The 18599-nt window shown below is 55.3% G+C and overlaps 1 protein-coding gene and 1 long non-coding RNA gene across 2 annotated transcripts; both read right to left on the reverse strand.

The window, feature by feature from the left end:
- Positions 1-589: 589 nt before the first annotated feature.
- Positions 590-11146, reverse strand: LOC128950440 (uncharacterized). Its single transcript, XM_054295323.1, has 8 exons — positions 11035-11146; positions 10838-10898; positions 9692-9822; positions 8127-8420; positions 7782-8054; positions 1479-1505; positions 1184-1267; positions 590-783 (listed from the first exon to the last, which is right to left on the reverse strand). Exons 2-8 carry the CDS (start codon positions 10858-10860, stop codon positions 590-592), a joined length of 1026 nt encoding a protein of 341 aa, XP_054151298.1. The 5' UTR covers positions 10861-10898; positions 11035-11146.
- On the reverse strand, positions 6299-7536 carry LOC128950441 (uncharacterized). The gene is made up of 3 exons (XR_008484350.1): positions 7492-7536; positions 6772-6870; positions 6299-6572 (listed from the first exon to the last, which is right to left on the reverse strand). It is a non-coding gene; the product is annotated as an uncharacterized LOC128950441 (long non-coding RNA).
- Positions 11147-18599: the final 7453 nt, after the last annotated feature.

The raw sequence follows: 18599 nt of genomic DNA on the forward strand, positions 1-18599 counted from the left end.
TCCATCTCTGGGATCACAGGGCAATGTTTTTCACCTCTCTCATCCCTCTCTGTTCAAACTTCCCATTGGATCACAGCTACCTCAACATCTGCTTATTTCAATACTGATGCTTCTCATGGCTGTGGTTAGAATGCTACATCCAGCCGTGAATTACAGGGAAAAACAAAGTCTGATATATCAAGTGTATCTTCACCATAGCCTTACAAAAGGTGACTAAGGCATCTCCTCAGTCTCCTTCCATCTAAAAATTTGATTCCTTCCTTACTGACCTCAGTGTCCCATGTTATTTTCTTTGTATGTTTTCACCTTGTCCTTTTCCTCATCTGGGAGAGAACTGGTGTTAGTAGGTTGGTTTGTTCTAAAGCTTTATATACAGCTTTTGCATAGCACCAAAGGGTTGATCTCCTCCATCACACAGACTCCTTGGCCTGCATCTCGCTGTCCATCAGCTGGTCCCCACTAGCACCATGGGAGTTGTCCTGGCTGCCAGCGCTGCTCCGGCGCCTTCTCCTTCTCTTCTTGCCTGGTAGAAAGAAAAAAACCCAACCTGCTGTCGCTGCTTTTGCCCTTCTGTGTGCAGCACACCTGGCTAAAAGCAGCGAAGCAAAGTCCAGCGCAGGCCAGGCTGAGAGAACCCAGCCCTGAGGATTTTGGAGCTGCCCCCCGTGCTGGCCAGGAGGCTGCTCCTGGTGCTGGTCCTGGCCATGAGGTTGCTGGTGGTGTTGGGACACTCCTGGTGGCATTGGGACACTCCTGGTGGCTGCTCATGGCATTGGGACACTCCTGGTGGAAGGGGCAGCTGAGGCAGAAATCTCAGCCCAGCCCCACCATGGGGCCGGCCAGTGACCTGTCCCCAGGCCAGAGGAAACAGAGCTTGGGCTTTGTTGGTTTTTAAAAAATCTGCTTTTCTACAGAGGCTGTTCAGCTCCTTTCAGTGGTTTCAATCACAAACCCAGCCAGCACATTGGCTCTGCCCCACAGGGAACCGACCCCACAGCCCCTGGGCTCTCCCCCAGCTAAAACCATGAAGGGAGATGAGACAGAGTCAGGAGAACCCCAAATCAGCCCTAAATCCACCCCAAATCAGCCCCAAACTGGAACTCCAAATCCGCCCCATTCTGGCTCTGTCCCCCTCCCAGGTCCCACCTCCTGCTGCCCAGGGCTCCAGGTTTTCCACACTCACCTCTGAATTTACGGTAGAGGAAAGTGAGTAAAAGCAAGACTACAGTCACAAACGGGATCGAGATCCAGCTGTTGGAGTGGGCATCTGCAAAAGGAAGAAGATCCAGGGGCAACAAAGCAAAATGAACCTGGCTCTTCCTGGCATTAGGCAGGGGGAGTTTGGCCCCAAACCCCACCCTGATCCCTCATTCCAGGGGATCTCACTCCAAGCCAGGGCACAGGTGGCGCTGGACTGCCTGGGGGACACTTGGGGACACTCAGGAGCACGGCTGGACATGGACAGGGGTGGCGCTTACCTGTGCTGGGAGGGACCGTGGCGTTTGCTGGTGAAGAGAGAGAAAGGGACACGGGTCAGAGCTTCCCTCTGCATCCCAGGGAGAGACAGAGCCCCGGAGAGTTTGCTCCTCTCAGGGGATTGGGATCAGCCCATCTCACCTTTCCCTTCACCCTTCCATGGCCCTCACAGCAAGTGAGATCAGCCCATCCCAACCCCAACTTTCCCATGTTCCTCAGGGGATCAGGATCAGCCCACCCCAACCCCAACATTCCCGTGTTCCTCAGGGGATCAGGATCAGCCCACCCCACCTTTCCCCTGCCTGTCCCCAGCTCTCACCGTTGGGGAGCACCCTGGGGGTGGTGATGGTGACACTCTCATTGCTGACCAGGTCCTCTCCCACACAGTTCAGCGGCTCCAGCTCCTTCCAGGATGATTCCTTCACCTGCAGCATGGGGCTCTCAACCTGATCTTCTCCCTGAGCCACGGTGGAGATCACGCAGCACCCGCAGGACTCGTGCGAGCAGCTCTGGACCTCGCAGGTCTCCGTGGGCTCTGCCAGCTCCTCTGCGGGCACAGGGGTGTCACAAACCTCTCTTTCAGTGTAAACCCCCCCAAAACAACACTAAAAGCACCTACTGGATTTCTGGAGTTTGAAGGTGGATTCTTTTCCATCATTATGTATAGTGTAGGTCCCACCATCCACTGTTGTCTGCGCAGAGATGCAGAGCATGTCGCTGTCCTCGTAGACACTATAAAGGTCTTCTGATTTGCATTTATGAGAATAGTATCCATGAGAATTCACATACAATATGGGCTTCTCGTTTAAATAACAGACTGCTGGCTTCACTTTTCTGTTTTTGATGCAGTACAACAGGGACCCATGCAGTAAATTTGTCATGTCCTTGGTGTCACTGGCAGGGAAGAGAAAGTGGGGAGAGAATTTAGGATGAAGGCAGGGTGGAGGTCAGTTGAAGGGTGGGATGAAGCTGGGGTGAAGGAGTGCTGAGTATAGGCTGGAGGTGGGATGAAGGTAGGCTGAAACTGAGATGAAAAGGTGGGATGGAGTTGGGATAGAGTTGGGACCAAGCTGGGATCAAGGTGGGATGAAGCGGCTGAACCCAGAGGATGAAGCCCATCAGGCCTGGGGGTGCTTGAGGGCTCATGGGGGGCTCATGGAAGGGTCCCTGGGAGAAGGAAGAGCACGAGACCACCCCCAGGCCGAGCCCCCTGAGCCTCGTGCCAAGGATGGAGCCCGGAGGGGACCTGAGAGGGAAAGGGGAACGAGGATTTGGGGATGGGAGGGTCAGGAAGGGTCACTGAGCAGGACAGGGAGCTCCTGGTCAGACCTGCAGCTGCTCCTTGGAGGAGAATCTGGGAATTGTGGAAAGGTTTGGGTTGGGAGGGACTCAAAACTGCTCTCATTCCACTCCCCTAAAATCCCCAAACCTTCCCCCAGCCCTGCCCAGCCTGGCCCTGGACACTGCCAGGGGTGCCTGGGGCAGCTGCACCACGGCTTCTCCAGGCTGACCACTCCCTGTGGCCACAGGGAAGGGAACACTTTGAAACTCTGGACTCGCTGCAGCAGGGGAGATGGTTGTAGGTTTTGGGGGATTCTCCTCGGTTCTCTCACCTTGCACTGGCCCGCGGACCGGTGCTGTGTGTTAGGACGGTGTTGTAGCAAGTCCCTGGAAGTGACAAGAACCACAAATCCTCTGTGAGAAACTACGCTCGCTTTTAAAATTTTAATGGTTTAGTAAACTTTGACAAAATACAGCAAAGGACTGAATAAGGGAAAGTGCAGAGTCATGCAAATGGATGACTTGCATGCCCGGCTGCTTTCCTCCGGCATCCGCCTGCCCCGGACCCTGCCCGGACCCCAGCCCCGGCCCCGGCGGTGAATGTGCCTGCCCCGCGGCCACGCCTGGGGTCCCTCCCTTCTGCACGCTCTATGAACCGCGCTAGGGCGCCGGTCGATCCCAGCAATCCCATCCCGAGCGCTCCCCATCCCTGCCTGCTCTGCCCTGCCCGTGCCGGGGTGCGGAGCGCGGGGCGCTGCCATTGCCAGTCCGCGCCACGGGCACTTTCCCGTCTGATACACTGCGTAATTGCTCCCCCTTAGCGGTTCCGGCACCAGACCCGGCTACACCCTGGAGGGCCGAGACTCGGCGCGATGCCGTACCCTCAGCCCCCGTCCCGCCCTGCGCTCCGGTCCCTCGCAACCATAGCTCCGACTGCTCAGGAAAACTCTAGGAGCTCAGTTAAAGGCAGCCCTCTCCAAATAAAAAGAGTTAGATGAAAGGATTGCTCTATTGGTGCTGGGAGCGGGGCGTGAGCCGGGGCGGGCGGCGCTGGGAGAGCAGCCCCGGGCGATGCCGGAGCGGCCCGGTCAGCGGGAGAGCGCCCCCTGGCGGTGGCGGGAGGCCGGAGGAGCGGCGTGGGGCGGCGGCGGCTGCTGCCGCGGGGGGGGCCGGGGGGGCCACGGCGAACGGTGGCCGAGCAATGGGCGAGTCGGCGGCTGGGCCGCGGCGCGCAGCTCGCAAGCTGGGCTGGCGTGGCTGCCGGCCCGGCGGGGAGGAGCGGCACTGCCCGAGCGCCGGCGCCGGGAAACCGAGCTGGAGCGGCGCCAACACGGGGTGGATTGGGGAGCTGGGGCGCCCCGTGTCCCAGAACTGCGCTGGAATGCCGGCAGGGGGGCAGGGAGGAAGGGGGCCAGGGTAGCGGAGTTCCCGGTGCGGTAACTTACCGAAGTAGCTCCGGGGCAGCGACAGGTGTTCTTGGTCCGAGAGCGGCGGAGACGGCAGAGACGCAGCAGCGGCGGACGCAGACGGGTCTTGGGCCATGGCCGGCGCTGTGTGGGGGGCGGAGAGGGGAACCGAGAGGGCTGGAAGAGGAGCCGGGCTACCTTGCGGGACACGCGCTGAAGTGGCGCCGCTGCAAAAATGCGCAAGCGCCTATCGACCGTCGCTTTTAGTGCCTGGGCGGGCCCGCCATGACGCTGCTGGGCGTGCCCGTAGGGGCGGGAGGGGGACGGGGCCCCCGTGATGGCGGAATCGGGCTGTAACCGCGGTAGCCGGGGCAGCACGGACTAACGGGAGGGCGGGAGCGGCCCTGGGGTGCAGTGGGGCGGCCGGAACCGGGGGAACGGGTGCCGGGACCGGGAGGGCGGCAGGCGGGGCGGCAGGGGGTGAGCAAGGCCTCGCAGATGGGTCTGCACTCAGAGTTTGGGTCTCTCCTCAGAGCTCTGGTTTCAGGCCGTGCTTGGCAAGGCCTCGCAGGTGGGTCTGCACTCACAGCTCCAGAGCGGCTCCACTCTCTGGTGCTCAGCATCACTCGGGGTGTGTGGCAGGATCCCTCCTTGACAGCTCCAGGGATGCCACGGCAAAATTCCTCAAAGAGCTCCAGGTAGCTGTGGCTGCCCGTGCTCGAGGAATGCCAGGCCATTTCCTCCCAGAGCTCCAGGTAATCGCTGCTCGAGGTTTGCCTCAGCAACATTACAGAGCTCCGGGTTTCACCCTGCACAGCAAGGGGATGCCGTGCTCACGACAGCTCTCAGGCAGCCATAACTGAGAGTAACTTTTAGTTACTGTCCATGGAGAAATGTCCCACAGGTGGGGAAGCTGAACTGGCCCTTCAGACACGTTTGGGAGCCAGTCTGTGGGAGAGACGGGGGGTAGGACGGTGGGGATGGACAGAGACGAGAGACATCTGAAGCCAGGGCTTGGAACTTGTGGTTTATTGCACAGGGCCTGGGTGCAGGGCCCTGCTGGAATTTGGGGTTTATTGCACAGGGCCTGGGTGCAGGGCCCTGCTGGGATTTGGGGTTTATTGCACAGGGCCTGGGTGCAGGGCCCTGCTGGGATTTGGGGTTTATTGCACAGGGCCTGGGTGCAGGGCCCTGCTGGGATTTGGGGTTTATTGCAGAGGGCCTGAGTGCAGGGCCCTGCTGGGATTTGGGGTTTATTGCAAAGGGCCTGGGTGCAGGGCCCTGCTGGGATTTGGGGTTTATTGCAAAGGGCCTGGGTGCAGGGCCCTGCTGGGATTTGGGGTTCATTGCAAAGGGCCCTGCTGGGAGCTGCCAGCCACAGCTCAGAGCAGGCCCCAAGGAAGGGAGAGAGAGGTAAAGAGAGTGGTAAAGAGAAAGAAGGCAAGAGCGTGGTAAAGAGAGAGCGAGGAAGAGTAAAAGAGTAAAAAAGAGGACAAAAGAGTAAAAGAGAGCAAAGTTCCCAATACAATACCATAAATCTTCTTCTGTGCTGAATATCTTTATTCTCAGAATCCAATCTAATACCAGATACAAATCCTATAGCATTTACATACAGCTTATAACAATTATTACATTACCATACTATATTACATTTTCAACCCTAAAAACTCCTCTTTGGACCCTTTCTGCTAAACTAGTGGGGTCTGCTCTTGGACTTGTCTGCAAGCAGAGGGTGTTTGTTGTTCCATCAAAAGCAGATTACCTTCAGCCAGCCACACCATTGTTGTTCAGGTGTTCAGAAACTAATTGAGGTATCTCAAAGCTTGCTCTCATTTCAATCTTGCTTATTGTTTCCATAGTCTCAAAATCTTTTGCCAGGCAATCATACTAATAAGGCTTTCCTGTTTTCATCTTCCCCAATATCTCCACAAGAAACAGTTCTTTCCTGGCTTTTAATTTTAATTTCCATGAAAGGAACAAAGTCCACTGTGAGACAGCCGTGGTTGTGCGGCGCTGCCCCGGCCACGAGGATTTTGGCCGGACTGTCTTGGCCTTGTGGCCACTCTGGATTTCGGGGCTGCTCCTGGTGCTGGTCCTGGCCACGAGGCTGCTGGTGGCATTGGGACACTCCTGGTGGCTGCTGGTGGCATTGGGACACTCCTGGTGGAAGGGGCAGCTGAGGCAGAAATCTCAGCGTGGGGCCAGCCAGTGACCTGTCCCCAGGCCAGAGGAAAGAGAGCTTTTCTTGGGCTTTGGTTTTTAAAAGAATCTGCTTTTCCACAGAGATGTGTTCAGCTCCTTTGGTGTGAGTCTTCGAACCCAGCCAGATGATTGGCTCTTTACACCTTGCCAGCAGATTGGCTCTGCCCCACAGGGAACCAACCCCGCAGCCCTTGGGCTCTGCGCCACCTAAAAACCCAACAATGTGTTAAACCACGAGGGGAGATGAGACAGAGTCAGGAGAACCAAAATCAGCCCCAAATCAGAACCCCAAATCCACCCAAATCAGCCCCAAATCCACCCCAAACCACCCCCACTCTGGCTCTGTGCCCCTCCCAGGTCCCACCTCCTGCTCCCCAGGGCTCCAGGGATGGTTTTCCACACTCACATTTATATTTACAGTAGGACACGAGGAAAATCGATAAAAGCACTGCGACTTCAACCCTGACTATGATGCTGATCCAGATCCAGCTGCCGGAGTGGGCACCTGGAAAGAGAAGATCCAGGGGCAACAAAGCAAAATGAACCTGGCTCTTCCTGGCATTAGGCAGGGGGAGTTTGGCCCCAAATCCCACCCTGATCCCTCATTCCAGGGGATCTCACTCCAAGCCAGGGCAGAGGCGGCGCTGGATGAGGACGAGCGGCTTGGTGGAGGCAGCAGCAGGAGAATCCCAGAATCCCAAAATCCCAGAATCCCCAAATCCCAAAATCCCCAAATCCCCAAATCCCACAGTTGTTGGGTGAGAAAGGAACTGTGGAGATCTCCCAGCTCTGCCAGGACAGGGTCACCCAGAGCAGGGGACACGGCCAGGTGGGTTTGGGGTGGCTCCAGAGGGGACACTCCATGGGAAGAGGTTCTCAAACAGGGATGGTTTCTTGGGGTTGGGTTTGTGGCCACCACTCCTTGTCCCGTCCCTGGCACCTCTGGGAAGAGCCTGGACATTCCCAGCACAGGGATTTTGGGAGGAGCTGGAGGGTGCTGGGCTGGGGCTCCCCAGTCCCCCTTCCTGGCTGGGCATGGAAAAGCTGCCCCAGGCACTCAGGGACAATTGGGGACAACTGGGGACACTCAGGAGCGTGGCTGGACATGGACAGGGGTGGCGCTTACCTGAGCTGGGAGGGACCGTGCTGATTGCTGGTGAGGAGAGAGAAAGGAACACGGGTCAGAGCTTCCCTCTGCATCTGAGCCACCGCTCCAGCAAAAACCAGAGCCCAGCACAGCCTCAAATCCCAGCTTTTCCTGCTCTCAGGGATCAGGATCAGCCCATCCCAACCCCGAATCCCAATGTTCCCATGGCTCTCAAAGGAATCAGGATCAGCCCATCCCAACCCCGAATCCCAGCTTTTCCTGCTCCCAGGGATCAGGATCAGCCCACCCCACCTTTCCCCGGCTCTCACCATCGTGGAGCACCCTGGGGGTGGTGACGGTGACGTTCCTGCTGCTGACGGCGTTCCGCGCCGTGCACGTCAGCGGCTCCAGCCCATCCTGGGATGTTTCGTTCACCTGCTGCATGGGGCTCTCAACCCCTGGCTGAGCCGAGGTGGAGGAGATGCTCCTGAAGCATTCCTCACTGCCGGTGTCTCCGGGCGTGGAGCAGCGCAGGCAGCAGCTGCAGCTCCTGTGTGAGCAGTTCTGGGCCTCGCAGGTCACCGTGAGCTCTGCCATCTCCCCTGTGGGCCCAGGGGTGTCACAAACCTCTGTTTTAGTATAAAACCCCCCAAAATGGCATTAAAAGCACCTACTGAACACGTGCAGGGTGAAGGTGGATCTTTTATCCCCAATGGTTACAGAGTAGGTCCCGGCATCCTCCATCCTCAGCTGGGGGATGCTGAGCGCGTGGCCGTTCTCGCAGACGGCGAAACGGGCTTTGAATTTGTCTTCGAAAAATATGAGTCGAAGAGGGTTCTTGAACACCACAGTCACTATGGGGTCACTCCCAAAACTCCAGAGGGCCACGTTTCTGTCGGGGTTGTGGCTGTGGAAGGTCACAGAGCCGCCCACGGCCCTGATCACCTCCCTGGTGTCGCTGGCGCTCGCTGGGGAGAGAAGGTGGGGAGTGAACTTGGGATGAGGGTGGGATCAGAGCAGGATCAGGGTGGGATGAAGCGGCTGAACCCAGAGGATGAAGCCCATCAGGCCTGGGGGTGCTTGAGGGCTCATGGGGGGCTCATGGAAGGGTCCCTGGGTGAAGGAAGAGCACGAGGCCACCCCCAGGCCGAGCCCCCTGAGCCTCGTGCCAAGGATGGAGCCCGGAGGGGACCTGAGAGGGAAAGGGGAACGAGGAGCTGGAAACAGCCTGGCCCCGGACACTGCCAGGGGTGCGTGGGGCAGCTGCACCACGGCTTCTCCAGGCTGACCACTCCCTGTGGCCGCAGGGAACCTGGAACTATGGACTGGCTCCAACAGTTCCATGAACTTCGCATGTTGGGGGCACCAGACCTGGTGGGATCTCACCATTCCAGGTGGACTCTCACCATTCCAGGTGGGATCTCACCATTCCAGGTGGACTCTCACCATTCCAGGTGGGCTCTCACCATTCCAGGTGGGCTCTCACCATTCCAGGTGGGATCTCACCATTCCAGGTGGACTCTCACCATTGCATCAGTGAGAACCCTCCCACCCTCCTTTGGGTGCAGCCCAGGACAAGGTCCAGGATCCCTCTGGACCCATCCCTTCCCTCCGGTGACCACACCATGCCCTTGGCTCACCAATTTAAGGAGGAAGGAGCTGTTTTTGTTATTTTTGCAACTTCCCATTTCCAGTTAACCACGTCACACAATTTATACCGGGAATGGAGTTCTCCTTCCCAGTTTTTCTAACCGGGAGCTGATCCTGGCCCAGCCCCAAGGTCGGCTCGGAATTTCTGACTCCCTCAGCCTCAGCCACCCCTGGGACACAAACAATGGAGCACGTGACAGGAAAAAGCTGCAGGGGAAGATAAGCTGGCAGGAAATTTGCTGAATACTGCAGCCACCAGGTGGTTCATGTGATAAACCCCCCTCGGAGGATGTGGGGAAGGGCTGGGGCTGAACCTTGCCTAATCTCCCTCTTTTCAGCCAGAAAACACCCCAAGATGAGACGTCAGAGCAAGATGTTTTGAGAACATCTGGAGCAGAGGCTGGACCAGAGATGGGCACCAGGCATGGACACCAGCAGCAGGTTTCCATGGCAGCCCTGGATCCCAACACTGGGCACAAATCCACCCCATGGAGCTGCTCTGGTGCTCCCACACAGCCCTCGACCCTCAAAAACCCCAAAACCACCCCAAGATTTCCTTCCCAGGGAACAAGGAGCACCCGGCACTCACTGGTTTGGTGGAAGAGGACGAGGATGGCGAGACGAGCAATCCAAAATATGTCCGTGGATATCCAGAAACAGAGAGGATTTGGGGCACCAGCACCCAAAAATGAGCACCACAAAGAGGAAGAAGAAAAGTGCCTGGGTGGAGAGGATGTGGCTTTAGACGTGGTTTGTGACAAAAATGGAGCGACAAGGAGGAGCAATTCACACTCACACAGAAATTTGTGGTGTTTAAAAAAAAACACTCTGTTTTCAAGGGAAAAGGAGGAAACTCGAGGTATTTAAAACTGACCCCAACCCCGTTCCCAAGGAAAGATGAGGGTGGCTGCTGGGACCAAGAGTGTCACCGTGGCCGTGTGTGACAAATGGCTCAGGTGCTCCGTGGGGACCAGCCTGGAGGGCATTATCCCAGAGAATGTCATGGTGCCCATGGAATTGGTGCCCATGGAATTGGTGCCCATGGAATTGGGTCTCCAGGGCATCCCTGAGGAGCCAGGCTGAGCCCAAATCATGGAATGGTTTGGGTGGGAAGGGGCCTTAAAGCTCATCCTGTGGGCAGGGACAGCTCCCACCAGCCCAGGCTGCTCCAAGCCCTGTCCAGCCTGGCCTTGGAAACTTCCAGAGATGGAAATCCACGGAATAACCTGGGCCAGGGAAGGATTGATCCCTAAAATCCCATCTAAAGCAGCCCAGGGAATCCTGGAATGGTTTGGGATGAAAAGGAACCTGAAACACCAAAAAATCCCACCCAGTTCCATGGGCAGGGTCCTTCCCCTATCCCAGGTGGTTCCAGCCTGGCCTTGGACACTCCCAGGGATGGAAATCCACGGAATAACCTGGGCCAGGCCCTCACAGGGAACAATTCCACCCCAAACCCAACCCAAATCCCCCCCCTGACCCCACTCCCCCTCATCTGGGCACTCATCCCTTGGGAAAATTCTCCCTCCATTTTTCCTGAAGCCCCTTCAGGTCCTGCCAGGCCACAGCGAGGTCCCCCCACAACTTCTCCTCTCTGCTCCCAGATCTCCCCGCCCGGGGGTCGCTGCTGCGGCAATTCGGGAATTGCGGGAAAAGCCGAGGCGGCGAGAGGGGCTCGGGGGGGATGGAGAGGGGCTGGCTGCGGGTTTTGGGGGATTCTCCTCACTTCTCTCACCTCGCACCGGCCAGCAGTGTCATGGTGGTCCCTCCTCTTATGCCACTCTTCTTCCACGTTCCTGGAAGCGACAAGAACCACAAACCCTCTGTGCGAAACTACGCCCGCTTTCAAAATTATAAAGGTTTAGTAAACTTGGACAAAAAACAGCAAGGGACTGAATAAGGGAAAAGCGCAGAGCCAAAGGAATGAATTACTCGCGTGCTCGGCTGGTTTTCTCCGGCATCCGCCTGCCCCGGACCCCAGCTCCGGCCCCGGCGGTGAATCTGGCTGGTCCGCGGCCACGCCTGAGATCCTTCCCTTCTGCACGCTCTATGAACCGCTCTCCCGTCTGATACAGCCCGTAAATGCTCCCCCTCTGGCGGTTCCGGACCGGCCTAGGTCCCGCCATTGGAGGGCCGAGACTCGGCGCGATGCCGTCCCCTCAGCGATAAGCCCTCCCCTCAGCGCCCTCCCCTCAGGCCCCGTCCCGCCCTCAGCTCGAATTCCTCGTAACCGCAGCTCCGGCTGCTCAGGTTAACCCTCTAGGAGCTCAGTTCAAAGGCAGCCCTCTCCAAATTCTTTCTCAAAACACGGGAGAAGGGCTATTGAATATAATAAAGAAAAAGAGTTAGATGAAGGGATCGGTCTATTGGTGCCGGGAGCGGGGGAGGGCCGAGGCAGGCGGCGCTGGGAGAGCGCCCCCAGGCGGTGCCCGAGGAGCGGCGTGGGGCTGCTGCGGAGGGGCCACGGCGAGCGGCGGGCTTGAAATGGAGATTTTTGGAGTTCACTTGAATTAGCATTATGAATTAAGCATTTAAAGCCTAGCCTGTAGAAGTATGTGTTGAATTTTAGCCTTTTAACTTAAGAAACCTCTGCCACGGTAAAAAGGGCATAGGAAAATGCAAAATTCTTAAATTTCTTGCATGAAGAACAATACCAGAGAAGACCAAGAGATATAAAAAGCCCGGATAAAGGATCTCCTCTGTCTCCAAGCTAACCAAGGCCGACAGACTACTCAGGTAAGCACCAAGGGACCGAAGTGCACGTGCAAAGGAGAAAAGTTCAAAAGTTCGGTCCTGAGGAAGACCACAATCTTCAGCGTCAGAGAGCACCAGAGACCCCCGTGCGGCCACCACAGCAAACAACGCCGTCCCAGAAGGGCGTGGACTGATTACCATGCAAGGCCAGGCGGGGCCAGGGGTTGAATATGCATGACAAAGTTATGCAACGTATTGCATATGGAAGACCTTTGTGAATAAAGATGAGGGACAGCCCGAGGTTCAGGCCACAAATTTTCACGAGACCTCTCCCGCTAGTGCCGGGCGCTGACACACATACCCACTTCATAACTATATCTGCTTGCGGAGTTTGTTTATTCCGTGTATCGCTTCATGCTCTATCAGCTGGGAGCTCGGTGGCTGCCGGGCCCGGCGGGGAGGAGCGGCACTGCCCGAGCGCCGGTACCGGGAGACCGAGCTGGAGCGGCGGCAGCACGGGGTGGACTGGGGAGCTGGGGCGCCCCGTGTCCCAGAACTGCGCTGGAGCGCCGGCAGGGCGGAAGATGGGCGGGGAGGAAGGGGAGCGGGGTTCCCATACGGTAACTTACACAAGTGGTGACAGCACCCCCATTGGCCTTTTCAGTACCGGGGCGAAGACGCAGCAGCGACGGACGCAGACGGGTCTTGGGTCATGACCGGCGCGGTGTCGGTGTCGGTGGCGGAGAGGGGACCGAGGGGCTGGAAGAAGGGGAACCTTGCAGGAGACCTTGAGGGAGAGGCCCGGTAATGGCGGCCTTGGCCGGAAAAGGCGCAGCTGGAGCTGGGGCCACACTCGGTGATCGGTTTGGGCGGGCCCGTAGGGGCGGAGCGGGAGCCGCGTTAACGGCTGAGATCTTCCGGAGGATCCCGGGGAGTTCCTGTACTCCCACCCGTCTTCCTCTCCGAAGTGCCTGTCCCAGCTCCGTGCCTCAGTTTCCCTCTCTAACCTGTTCTCTTTCTCTAGCCTGGCCTGGGATCCCCCATTCTCGTGTCCCACCCTGCACCCCCCGGTCCGAAGTGCCAAAGTTGCCCCCGTGTCCATCCCGGGGGTCCCAAAATTCATCCCGAGGGTCCTAAAATCCATCCTGGTGGGGTCCCAAAATCCATTCCAGGGGTCCTAAAATCCATTCCAGGGGTCCCAAAATCCATCCTGGGGGGTCCCAAAATCCATCCTGGGGGTCCCCAAATCCATCCCTGTCCCCTGCCCTGTCCCCCCCCCGCCCCCGGGGGCTCTTTGTATACAGAATTTTTCCCATTTTTGGGTCTTTTATTTAGCAAATGAAACTCCTTTTGTAGCAGATCTGGTCCCTGTCAGCCCCAAATCGGGGACAGGGACACCCAAATTTGTGTCCCCACGTCCTGGAGGATTTTGGGGGGAGGCCCACCTGGATTTGGGGTCCCCTCCCCTAATTTACCACCCCAGCAAATGATTCTTAATTAAAAATTTGTTACAAAAGGCCGAAGTTTTAATTTATTTTATTTTTAAGCCTTTCTCCAAAAATTGGGGGATCCTCACCCTCGCCCCCTCCCACACTTTGCCATCAGCCCCGAGCTCAAACCCGATGGAAAAGAGGGAAAAAATGGGGAAAATCCTTAAATTTGTGCAAAAAAACCCCATTTCCACCCACCCCCACCCCAAGCCAGAAATTGGGGTCCCAAAATCCTCAAATTGGGGCTGAAATTGTCCAAATTTGGACCAAACCCGGCAGATCAAAATCCCCAAAGTTGTGCCTGAAAGATGGAAATGAAATCCTGCAGATGGGGCTGGAAGGCCAAAAATGGGATTAAATTCAGCGATTTTGGGGCTGGATCCAGGAACTGGGCACTGGAATTCTGCAAATTGGGATCCGAATTCCAAACACAGAAATTGGGCCTAAAATCCTGGAAATTGGGACCAAACCCCACAATTCTGGACTGAAATTGGGCCTAAAATCTTTATTATTTTTTTTTCCTGACACCCAAACTCGGCTGAAATTCGGGAAATTTTACTGAAATCCCCAAATTTGGCCAGGAAATAAAAACCTGGGTGTGAAATCCTGAAAACTGGGAGCGGAACGCAAGGGTTTGGGCTGAAATGCTGGAATTTTGGGCTGACACGATGGAAGTTTGGGCTGAAATGCCAGAAATTTTACCAAGAGCGAACCCATTGGTTTGGGCAGAAATCCTGGATTTTCTTTTTTTTGCTGAAATGCTGGAATTTTGGGCTAAAATCATGGATTTTTTTTCTGAAATCCTGGAATTTTTGGGGCTGAAACCTTGGATTTTTTTGCTAAAATGCTGGAATTTTGGGCGAAAATCCCGGATTTTTGGGGCTGAAATGCTGGAATTTTTTTTTGCTAAAACACTGAGAATTTCAGGCTGAAATGCTGGAATTTCGGGCTAAAATCATGGATATTTTTTCTAAAATCCCGGAATTTTTGGGGCTGAAACGCTGGAATTTTTGGGCTGAAACAATGGATTTTTTTTGCTAAAATAGTGGAGTTTTGGGCTAAAATCCTGGATTTTTCTGCTGAAATCCTGGAGTACGTTTTCCGAAATGCTGGAAGTTTTTGGGGCTGAAACCCTGGATTTTTTTGCTAAAATGCTGGACTTTCGGGCTAAAATCCTGGATTCTTGGGGCTGAAATGCTGGAATTTTTTTTGCTAAAACACTGGAATTTCAGGCTAAAATGCTGGAATTTTGGGCTAAAATTCACAGATTTTGTTTCTGAAATCCTGGAATTTTTGAGGCTGAAATGCTGGGATTTCACGCTAAAATAATGAATTTTTTTTCTGAAATCCTGGAACTTTTGGGGCTGAAACCCTGGATTTTTTTTTGCTAAAATGCTGGAATTTCGGGCTAAAATCATGGATTTTTTTTTCTGGAATCCTGGATTTTTTTTTTTTTTTTTTGCTGAAATGCTGGAATTTCGGGCTGAAATGCTGCAATTTTGGGCCAAAATTCACAGATGTTTTTTTTCTGAAATCCTGGAATTTTTGGGGCTGAAATGCTGGAATTTCACGCTAAAATAATGGATTTTTTTGGCTGAAATGCTGGAATTTCAGGCTGAAATCCTGAATTCTTCTTCCTGTAATCCTGGAACTTTTGGGGCTGAAACCCTGGATTTTTTTGCTGAAATGCTGGAATTTTTGGGGCTGAAATGCTGGAATTTCGGGCTAAAATAATGGATTTTTTTGGCTGAAATGCTGCAATTTCAGGCTGAAATCACGGATTTTTTTCTGAAATTCTGGAACTTTTGGGGCTGAAACCCTGGATTTTTTTGCTGAAATCCTGGAATTTTTGGGGCTGAAATGCTGGAATTTCACACTAAAATAATGGATTTTTTTGGCTGAAATGCTGCAATTTCAGGCTGAAATCACGGATTTTTTCTGAAATTCTGGAACTTTTGGGGCTGAAACCCTGGATTTTTTTTGCTGAAATCCTGGAACTTTTGGGGCTGAAATGCTGGAATTTCGGGCTAAAATAATGGATTTTTTTGGCTGAAATGCTGGAATTTCAGGCTGAAATCACGGATTTTTTTCTGAAATTCTGGAACTTTTGGGGCTGAAACCCTGGATTTTTTTTTGCTGAAATGCTGCAATTTCGGGCTGAAATCCTGGATTTTTGTGCCGAAACGCTGCAATTTCCATCCAACCCCCTCCCCCCAAGTGTCACCCCCTCCCCAATCCCCCTCCCCGGGTTTTGGGGCGCAGGAAGAGGCGCAGGCGGGGTCGTTGGAGCCGTGTATTGTCGGGAAGCCAATCCAGAATAAAAACAGTGCAAATACAGGAACAGGGGTCCGGTGCCGCCCCGTGTGAAAGGCACAGAATCGGGGGGTGGAGCCCCCCGGCCCCCCCTCCTTGCACGGTTCATGTCACACACACGAGGGCACACGACACGGACGTGACACTTCCACAACACCAGGCGGGTCCTTCCCGGCGCTCCCGGGAGCCTTGGCCGCTTTTTCCGTCGTTTTTTATCGTCTTTTTTTCTCCTTTTTTTTTTTTTTTTTTGTTTTCTACACAATGTACAGGTTTGTTGGTTTTTTTTTTTTTTTTTTTTTCCTCGTCTTTTTTTTAGGTTTTTTTTTTTTTTTTTTAACCTTTTTTTGTCTTTTCTTTTTTGCCTTTTTTTTGCCTTTTTTTTTTTTTTTTAATGTGTCAAGAAACAGCTCAAGTTTTATATACACGGATGAGTCCTGGTTATATCGGCAGCGAGAGCGGAAGCAAACGGGGGCTGGGATCGGGGGAACTCGGGGCGGGAATTCGGGGGTGGGAAATGGGAAATGCCTTTGCAGGAACCAAAAAATAAAAAACAAACCCCCCCCTCCCCAAAAACAGAAACCCCAAAAAAGCATTTTCACAAGCGGATCTACCCCTAGCCGGAAAAAAAGCGGGAAAAATCCTCAAAAGTTTGGAGCTGGGAGGGGAAGGGGGGGAATAAAAAAGGGAATTTTCTGGGATATCACAGCCCTGGGGGCAGGGAAAGGGGGGCAAGCCAAAAATAATAATAATTATAATAATAATAATAATAAAATAGGGATAAACCTATGCTGGGGGGGTGGTGGGGAGGGGGCTGGACATGGATCCAAATTCCCCCCTGGAATTCCGGGACTGGGGTGGGGGATCCCAGGAGGGGTTTGGGGGCAGTTTTGGGATTGGGGGGGGTCCATTTTTGGGGGGTGGGAACTGCTCAGGAGCCCGGGAAGGGATTTGGGGCCATTTGGGATTGGGAATTTCCCCCCCTCCCCAATCCTGGAATCACTTTGGGGATTTGGGGTCGATTCTGGGGGTGGGATCTGCCCAGGACCCCCCAAAAAGGGATTTGGGGTCGATTTTGGGGGGTGGGATCTGCCCAGGACCCCCCAAAAAGGGATTTGGGGTCGATTTTGGGGGGTAGGAAATGCCCAGGACCCCCAAAAAGGGATTTGGGGTCAGTTTTGGGGGGTGGGAACGGCCCAGGATCATTTTTGGGGAGGGGGGAACTGCCCGCAGCCCCCAGGGCTGAGACCCCCGAGGGGGGGTGACAGGGCTGTCCCCCCCCCAAATTTCATTTATAGCACCAAGAGTTGGGACCCCCCCCCCCCCCCCCTATTGCACTTGGGTTTGGGATTTTTTCCAGGTTTTCACCATTTTTACGGGTGAAAATCCCTTTTTTTAGGGTTTTTTTAATTTGTTTTTCTCAGCCCTGGGTGGGGGGGGCAGTGGCACTTGGGGGGTGGAGAGGGAATGACCTCCCCCCCTTAAAAAAGTAACAGAAATCCCTAAAATAACCCAAAAATTCAGGTTTAGCCCCAAAAACCCCATTTGTCAAAGTGCTCCCGGGGTGAGAAATTTGGGCAGGGAATTGGAAAATTGGAGGAAAACGGGAAAAGAAAAAAATGGAAAAATGGGGGGGGGAGCAGCTGGAAATGATCAAAGCCAACAGAAACACCCCAAAATTCTGAATATAAAACCCCATTAAAACCCCCCCAAAAATCAGAATAAACCCCATTTTTCCTTTGCCTCTGGGGGGTCCCGGGGGGGGATTTTGGGGGGTCCAACCCCCCCCAGGTAAGTGCTCATTGAATGTGGGGAGGGGGCTGGAAGGGGGGAGACCCCTCCTCTAATTCAGGGTGGGGTGGGGTCCCCATAAAATTTATTGGGGGGGGGGGGGTCCCCTCCCTTTAAATCAGGGGTTGGGACCCCCCTGGTTTTGGGGTCGGGGTCCCCCAGGTTTGGGGGGATTTTGGGTGGATTTTGGGGGATTTGGGACCCCCCCCAATTGGGGGAATTGCACGAGAGAGCGGGAGAGGCTCAGAGTCAGGGACAAAGGGGAATTGTGACCAAAATTCACCAAACCCACGAGAACTCGGGCCGGGGGAGCTCGGCAGGGCTCAAGTGCAAATCGAGATTTTCCTCGCGGCTCCTTCCTCGCTTTGGGCTCTCCCCGACACCCCCAGGGGACACCGAGACCCCCCCAGGGCCACCCTGGGGACAGGGGGACACCAGAGACCCCTCCCCGCTATTGGGGCCAGCCCTGTCACCCCCCGGGGTGGCACACGGGGACCCCAGGGTGGCACAGAGGGACCCAGGGTGGCACACGGGGACCCCCTCGCTGTCCCTGGGGGGACACATTGGTGACACAGGAGACATTGGTGACCCCGGTGCCACCCCCGGGTGACAGAGGGGCCAGGGAGGGGTGAGAGCGGCTCTGGAGCATGCAGGGCTTGGGGACAGACGCGGGGACAGACGTGGGGACAGACGTGGGGACAGATGTGGGGTCACTCACCCGCCCTGGCCGCGCCGTCCGCTCTGGAGCCGCCGCGTCCCCAACGTGGGGACAGAGGGGACACCCCGGGGGGGGGGGGGTCTGGTCACCTCGAGGGGACATTGAGGGACCCCCGAGGGGTTCCTGGGGTGGCTCTGGCAGCGTTGTCACCCCTGGGGACATCGGGATCGGGGCTGGAGCCGAGGGATTGGGGTTGGGGGTCCTCTGGGGAGTGACACCCCAGAGTGGGGACAGGGGGAGGTGACACCCTTGGGACTGGGACAGGGAGGTGACACCCCTGGGATCACATCCAACAGGGATTTGTCCCCCCCCTCTATGGGATCAGAGCATCCCCCCCAAACCAGCACAGGCCGCCCCCCAAAATCTCCCCGCGGGGAAATGGGGAAGGTGCCCTGCCAAAGTCTCTGGAAAAAGGGAGAAAAAGCTTTAACCATCCATGGAGCCAGGGAGGGGGGCGAAAATAAGGAAAAAGGGGCAAAAAACAAACCCACAAC

This window comes from Melozone crissalis, unplaced genomic scaffold (genome assembly GCF_028551555.1).
Source record: "Melozone crissalis strain CALT ecotype California unplaced genomic scaffold, PUWL_Pcris_2 ptg000637l_1, whole genome shotgun sequence".
Lineage (NCBI taxonomy): Eukaryota > Metazoa > Chordata > Aves > Passeriformes > Passerellidae > Melozone > Melozone crissalis.